Source organism: Coregonus clupeaformis, chromosome 6 (genome assembly GCF_020615455.1).
Source record: "Coregonus clupeaformis isolate EN_2021a chromosome 6, ASM2061545v1, whole genome shotgun sequence".
Taxonomy (NCBI): domain Eukaryota; kingdom Metazoa; phylum Chordata; class Actinopteri; order Salmoniformes; family Salmonidae; genus Coregonus; species Coregonus clupeaformis.
The window spans coordinates 20,414,343-20,422,231 of NC_059197.1; the positions used below are offsets into that span (position 1 = coordinate 20,414,343).

The 7,889-nt window shown below is 43.6% G+C and overlaps 1 protein-coding gene across 1 annotated transcript in view; it reads right to left on the minus strand.

The window, feature by feature from the left end:
* Positions 1-478: 478 nt before the first annotated feature.
* LOC121568109 (chloride channel protein 2-like) overlaps positions 479-7,889 on the minus strand; it is a 97,242-nt gene continuing 89,831 nt past the window's right edge. The window contains exons 21-23 of the mRNA XM_045220941.1: positions 5,778-5,882; positions 3,875-3,961; positions 479-1,551 (exon numbers count right to left, since the gene is read on the minus strand). Coding sequence (XP_045076876.1) covers positions 1,342-1,551; positions 3,875-3,961; positions 5,778-5,882 — 402 coding nt within the window. The 3' untranslated portion in view covers positions 479-1,341. The remainder of the gene's footprint in view (positions 1,552-3,874; positions 3,962-5,777; positions 5,883-7,889) is intronic.

The window sequence follows — 7,889 nt, forward strand, 5'->3', positions numbered from 1 at the left end:
TATATATACACATACATACATACATATATACATACACATACACATATATGTATGTGCGCGTGTTTGAGGCCGTGTTTTCTTAAAGGAGTTCACAGCACGTGTGCTGAAGCATGCTGAAAGGTAATGTGTTAACACATGCTTTCACCACTCTACAGAATACCTACATACTGTACATCAGTTTGCATAGAGTAGACTATTCTCTCACCCAGCCTCTCACAGAAAAAAGAAGAGGGAAAGAGAGAGAGGACTGAGAAAGAGAGAGCTAGAGTGGTGAAAAAAATACAAAAATAAAATATGTTTTGTCGCATACACCAGATAGGTGCAGTTAAATGTGTTTTACAGGGTTAGCCATAGTAGTATGATAGGTGCAGTGAAATGTGTTGTTTAACAGGGTCAGCCATAGTAGTACAGCACCCTTGGAGCATATTAGGGTAAAGTGCCTTGCTCAAGGACACAGACAGATTTTTCACCTTGTCGCCTCGGGTATTCGAACCAGCGACCTTTTGGTTACTGGCCCAACGCTCTAACTGCTAGGCTACCTTCCAAACTTATTTCCAGGTCACTAAACCAGATGGGAACAAAATAGAACACAGCTGAAATGATAAGGCTGAAACATGTCTGATAAGAAGATTCAAATCACAAAGTAAGAAAAGCAGAAGGTTGGTTTCGCTACCGCCTTTGTCTAAATACAGACAAACCAATACGTCCATGCACTCAATACATACACTCCCACTAACATCCATACCGGTACACAAGCCTATCCTCTTATCACCGTTGAACCGTCTGCATATGGAAGACTGGTCAGAAAGAAACGTTTACAGGTCCACAAAATGCAAACAAACTTTGAACATTTCCTCACCAATACCAAAGTCGGCCAAAAAATATATACAAAATGCAATCCCTTTTATAGTCAAACCACATTCTATACATTTTGTTTTGACCACCTTTGTTAAGCAGTGACATCTTAACTCCTCTCCTCTCCCTAACACACAGATCTCTTCTGCTGTGGGCCCCCCAAGCCTAGTGGAGAGCAGGGTCCAGTCTGTGGTGAGTCCATCCCTCCTCCATAAGAGTTGAGTAAGTGCAGGGCCCAAAGGCCCACTGGGAGAAGGGGTAAAGGAAAGAGGGATGGAGAGGAAGGTTATGAGAGGAGGAAGAGGAGAGAACTCTATATTCCAGAATTAAATATTGATCCAAGCCATGAGGTTGCAGCATAGGTTGTGGTTTTGAGGCGGGAGGGTCAACGCTCCTCCTACTCCTCCGCCCTCCTCGCCAACACACCTGTCCCCATCCCCATCCCGTCCACCTGTCCCTATCACCTGTCCCCTGTCCCCATCCCCCTCACTGGGACTTCTCGTCAGAGTCGGAGGCCAGGTGCTCCCGGGGAAGGGACATGGACTTGTGGCGGTCCCACAGCTTGTGGAGCTCTGTGGCTTCGTTCTCGCTATTGCTGCTGCTGGTGCCGCTGGTGCCGCTGTCCCGGAAACTGGACAGAGGGGGGCGCACCTTCACCCCCTTCACCGCCACAGAACCCTCGATGGCCTTCCGCAGCTACAGAGATAATACAGGAAGAATCAGTAAACAAAGGCCAAGAGACTTGCCCAATCCAAAACAGACCCCTTGCCTGTACAATTTGACACTTAGGGACTACGGGTCACAGTTATGGAGTACCAGTCAATTTGGGATTGAAAATAAGTAAGGATTAGTATCAGAGAGGACAGATCAATCTGTACAGAGTGTTATTGATGTGTAGACCAAAGCAGAATGGTGAGGTTTAACCATGGCAATATTACAGGGCGGTTGATATGGTCTTTCTAGGTGATAATATAGGTAGTGGGGCTATGCTACCATGGTAATAAAGTAGGCTCGGGCCTTATACCGGGGTTTTTGGATATGGTTATACAATGGTTTTTCAATACCGTTGAAACTCTTTATTTGAATGATTACATTTTTCTTTGCATATTTGTAGCTACTTGTTAAGTAAATACCTGCAGTCAACTTCTGCAATACGTTAAGAGATAAAGAAGATTGTGTTCTTCATTTCACCTGTCACAATTTTTCATTATGAAGTTTACCGGTAGTCCCCAGTAACATGGTGTTTGTTTACAAGTGCACAACAATGAGAGACTGGAGCCTTGTGAGTCACTCACTGTTGTGCAGCACACGCCAGGTGATCTAGTTACAGTATGGAGTTCACAACTAGATATCTTATAACTATTAAGTTAACTGTCTAAAATGTGCTAAATGCTCTGCACATTTGGTTTGCTAATTTAGTAGCTAGTTAGCTATCTAGTTAAGTAGTTAGCTTCTTCCAAAATCAAGCATCTCTTGGTAAGAGCAGAGAATCCCCTCCTGGATCAAGAGCCTTGCTGTCTAATATTTGTTTTGTGCGTGCAGCAAACTGTGAGTAGCATTTTTTTGTTACTTGTATAACTTTATGAGCTGGGGTTGTCTGTCCTGCAAATACTTTAGGTCAGAGACTGTATAAAATGTTCGCAATGCGCTCGTTAGAATGAGTTAGCGTTCTCTATGGGATTTAACATGTACTTGTTAGCATTGCTAACCTTCGGATTACAAAGGCTCAGTGGGGCTTGAAAATAGCTCCCCTTGTGTTCAGTGCCGGTATTACCGAATATCCCGGTATGGCACAAGGTCGGTATGAAGGTATGACAATCTGGATACTGCCCAAGTCTATAATAAAGTAAAGATGACCACATTTTATGGTTATGGAGCTAAACATTTATAGGCCCAAACAATAGCCCCTATCAGACGTCATGTCATCCACTCCATCCCTCTCCTTCCCCAACCATGAGACGTCTGGCCAACAGCTGTTTCTAAGCAGAGACGCAGGTTGCTCTCTCTCGCTCTCTCTCACACACACCCTTCCTTGTGTATCCAGTTATTAGGAGGCATAAGACGAGCTGAATGCAGCAGTACTGGGTGTCTCGTCTCACTGCTTTTTTTGTCTGCTTGTCTAACACCAAACAAAAGGCCTAAATGTCAGCCAGTGGAACAACACTGTGCTTAGCAACAATCTCCTATTTTACAGCCAATTTACAAAGACTGAGTGCTTCTGCCTGTTTTGTTTGTGAAGAGAGCGAGAGAGCGAGAGAGAAAGAACAAGAGACCGAGAGAGGAGAGACTGCAAGGAACATTACCCAGTAATTTGTCTTGCTGTCTGTCACCAATTGAAGGGCCGGAAAGAGCGGAGCTCATTAATGCTGACTGTGTGTGTGTGTGTGTGTGTGTGTGTGATGGTGGTGACAGTTCCCTTTCAGTCAGTCCACTTCGGTACAACATGACTTCGGTTGAAGGAACTAAAATCATGCCTGACAAGGCCAATGAAATCCGTTGGGGTTGGCTTGGTGCGGGATTCCATTTCCCCACAGTATGTTGTACCGAAGTTGATTGAAAAGGGAACGTAACGTTATGACTATAACTACTGTTCCCTGAAGGAGGGAAACGAGGTACAACACCTGTTTGGCCCTGCACGTTCCTGGGCTCGGTGAAGAGCGGTATTAAATTGAAGGAATGAATCCGAGCCTCACGTTTATCTCCTGTGGAAGGCGGGGCTTCCAGTGAGGAACGGATTTAAATTGGCCTCGTCAGGCCTGATTTTAGTTCCTTCAACCGAAGTCGCAAGAGTGTGACACCCCCAATAGTATGTTGTACTGAAGTTTCCCCCCTTCAGGGAACAGTAGTTATAGTCATAACGTTATGTTATGCAGATGATTGTGACAGTGAGGAAGATGATGATGGACATTGTTATGACGATGGTGGCTGTCATGATGCTGTAAGGGATGATGATGATGATGATGATGATGCGACAGTGTCATGTTGATGTGGTCAACTCCAGGTGATCCGTGTCACTCACCTCTTTGAGGGACACCACTCCGATGAGTCGCCCAATGCTGGTGACATAGGCATGGTCCAACCCCAGCAGAGAGAAGATGGTGTGGGTCTGGGGACAAGAGAACAATACACTTAGAACCCACATCCAGAACACTTAGAACCAACTGCTAGAATACTTAGAACCAATATTTAGAACTCTTAGAACCAACAGCTAGAACTGTTAAAATCAACATCTAGAACCAACTGCTAGAACACAACCAACCATAGATTCCCTTTTGACATTCCTTTAGAGACAAAGCCTGTGAAAATCTTAGAGAAGCTATTAAACTACAGCAGTTAGTGCATTAGAACAGTCAGCTCAGTGGCCACTGACAGGTTACATGGGGTGCAGGCTCCTTCCTCATTCAACTAATGAAGTAATCAGCAAGTAATCACCTTGACGAGTGTCCATAAGTCACACACGCCTACACACACACACGAGCTGGGACAAAAATCCATACAGCAATAAATTGTCTGAATTGATGCAATAACAATAAATAGAATAATAGGTTTATAACAATGTGCACCACAGTAAAAAATTATAAAGATCCTTTAAAAAGGTCCAATACAACCATAAAAAAAAATAATCTTAAAATATCAAATAACTTCTGGGTAACAACTCAGTACCTCACTGTGATTTTGACCATTTTAATTGAAAACAAAGAAACAAAAATAGCTTCTTAGCAAAGAGCAATTTCTCAAGCAAGAATTTAGCTCGGACTGTCTGGGAGTCGTCTAAGTGGGGAAAACTGAAAACTAGCTGTTATTGGCAGAAGTTTTGGAACTTTTTCACCAGGCAGGACGAAACTCCATCCCACCAAAACAGGCTGACATTTCAGGGGTCTTTTGTAACACAAAAGTATTATTCCAACCTCAGTCTGTATATATACATAAAACACTGAAAAATCACGTTTTGGACTGCACTGGGCCTTTAAACTACTACTACTAGTTTGATGGTTGTACCATCAATTGTCCTATTAACAATCACCCATATTAGCAAACTTATTTCATTTCAAACTTCACATTTCTCTAGCATAGGCTACTTATCGTAATGAACAATATCAGCAAAATGCCTGCGATAAGTGATCGATTTGGTCGGTGTTGATCATTTTCAGTTTATCGTCCCAGCTCTAACACACACACAGCTTTGTTCTTCTATACTCGTGGGGACCTAAAATGTATTTCCATTCAAAATCCTATTTTCCCTTACCCTATCCACTGACCCTAACCCCCAAGCTTAAAATAGCCTTGGTCCTCATGGAGACGTGGGAAATGTCCCCATAAGGGAGAATTGTCCTTGTTTTACTATCCTTGTCGGGACCTTTGGGGATAGAATAACCAACCACACACACACACAGACTAACATTTGGAGGGAGACTGTGTGTGGTATTGGGTGTTGGCAGTGTGCGATGAGGGAGGTTGAGGGAGGGGAGAGCTTGATGGATTGGTGCAGAATCCCACTCTTAAATGTTTAAATAGCAGGCACACAGAGCAGGGAGGAGAGGATGGGAGAAGAGAGGAGAAGGGGGGCATTATGAATGGAGGACATTAGGCCTGCCAGGTAAGTGAGAATGAGAGCGTGTGTGGGAAAGAAACGCTCTGCAGTGTATGTCGCAGTAGGAAAACTAAATCAACACTGCTCAAAAGCCCCCCTTCATGCAGCCTGTTCTTTTCTCCTGCACTCGGAGGGAGACAGACATTGTGGCAGAGCAGACGTGTGTGTGTGTGTGTGTGTGCGCACGTTTGCAATGCAGTGGCTATAATAGCATTAACACTGGACTATCCAGCTACAATACTCATTTTACAATATTAATCCTGGAGCTATTTTGTCAAAAGGGGGTACTGAGCAGTATAACTAACAAACAGACAGACAGACCGACACAGACCTTATGTAGTGAAGTGCGCTCCACCAGTTGGAAGGGGGCGGGGTCGATCTTGCAGTTGTCAAAGTTCACGTGCTCGTCAAGCTGGTTCTCCTCCCACTCTGCAATCTGTAAACCCGAGGAAGAGGAGTGGAGAGAAACATTATGGAAGTACTCAAACCCTCTTAGACATATAGAATACTTAAACGGTCTTTACATCCATGGTGACACAATAATGGATATGGCTTTTATCTTTAATTCAGTAAGGCATTCATTAATATTTCAGAAGACAAAAACATTCCTTTTGGAATATAAATTAAAGCCTTAAACTCCAGTGATTGTTACCTATATGGGCTTCCTCAAATCTAAATGCTAATAGCTTAGCAAATATGAGAGTGACATGCATAATAAGCATGGTAGCAGTTGAAAGTGAAACGCGTGAGATTAAAGAGATTATAGATTATGGAATAAAGTTCAGAACAAAGGTAAGAATAAAACAGTTAAAAGTGCTTATCAGTGGAAACATCTCAGACTATTTAAATTGACGTACCACCAAGCATTTCAGCTTTAATCAAAAATCCAAGTATTCTTAATATCAACCAAATCGCAACACTAATCTCAATCCCTATCCTACCCCATTCAATAGACGAGATATATACAGTATCTCAAAAAAGTGAGTACATCCCTCACATTTTTGTAAATATTTGAGTATATCTTTTCATGTGACAATACTGAAGAAATGACACTTTGCTACAATGTAAAGTAGTGAGTGTACAGCTTGTATAACAGTGTAAATTTGCTGTCCCCTCAAAATAACTATTAATGTCTAAACCACTGACAACAAAAGTAAGTACACCCCTATGTGAAAATGTCCAAATTGGGCCCAATTAGCCATTTTCCCTCCCCAGTGTCATGTGACTCGTTAGTGTTACAAGGTCTCAGGTGTGAATGGGGAGCAGATGTGTTAAATTTGGTGTCATCGCTCTCACACTCCCTCATACTGGTCACTGGAAGTTCAACATGGCACCTCATGGCAAAGAACTCTCTGAGGATCTGAAAAAAAAGAATTGTTGCCCTACATAAAGATGGCCTGGGCTATAAGAAGATTGCCAGGACCCTGAAACTGAGCTGCAGCATGGTGGCCAAGACCATACAGCGGTTTAACAGGACAGGTTCCACTCAGAACAGGCCTCGCCATGGTCGACCAAAGAAGTTGTATGCACGTGCTCAGCGTCATCCAGAGGTTGTCTTTGGGAAATAGACGTATGAGTGCCGCCAGCATTGCTGCAGAGGTTGAAGGGGTGGGGGGTCAGCCTGTCAGTGCTCAGACCATACGCCGCACACTGCATCAAATTGGTCTGCATGGCTGTCGTCCCAGAAGGAAGTCTCTTCTAAAGATGATGCACAAGAAAGCCTGCAAACAGTTTGCTGAAGACAAGCAGACTAAGGACATGGATTACTGGAACCATGTCCTGTGGTCTGATGAGACCAAGATAAACTTATTTGGTTCAGATGGTGTCAAGCGTGTGTGGCGGCAACCAGGTGAGGAGTACAAAGACAAGTGTGTTTTGCCTACAGTCAAGCATGGTGGTGGGAGTGTCATGGTCTGGGGCTGCATGAGTGCTGCCGGCACTGGGGAGCTACAGTTCATTCACCTCCTCCTCCATGCTTTACGGTGGGAAATACACATGCAGAGATCATCCGTTCACCCACGCCACGGCGGTTGGAACCAAAAATCTCAAATTTGGACTCCAGATTTTCACTGGTCTAATGTCCATTGCTCGTGTTTCTTGGCCCAAGCAAGTCTCTTCTTCTTATTGGTGTCCTTTATTAATGGTTTCTTTGAAGCAATTCGACCATGATTCACACAGTCTCCTCTGAACAAGTTGATGTTAAGATATGTCTGTTACTTGAACTATGTGAAGCATCTATTTGGGCTGCAATTTCTGAGGCTGGTAACTCTAATGAACTTATCCTCTGCAGCAGAGGTAACTCTGGGTCTTCCATTACTGTGGCGGTCCTCATGAGATCCAGGTTCATCATAGCGCTCGATGGTTTTTGCGACTGCACTTGAAGAAACGTACAAAGTTCTTGATATTTTCCATATTGACTGACCTTCATGCCTTAAAGTAATGA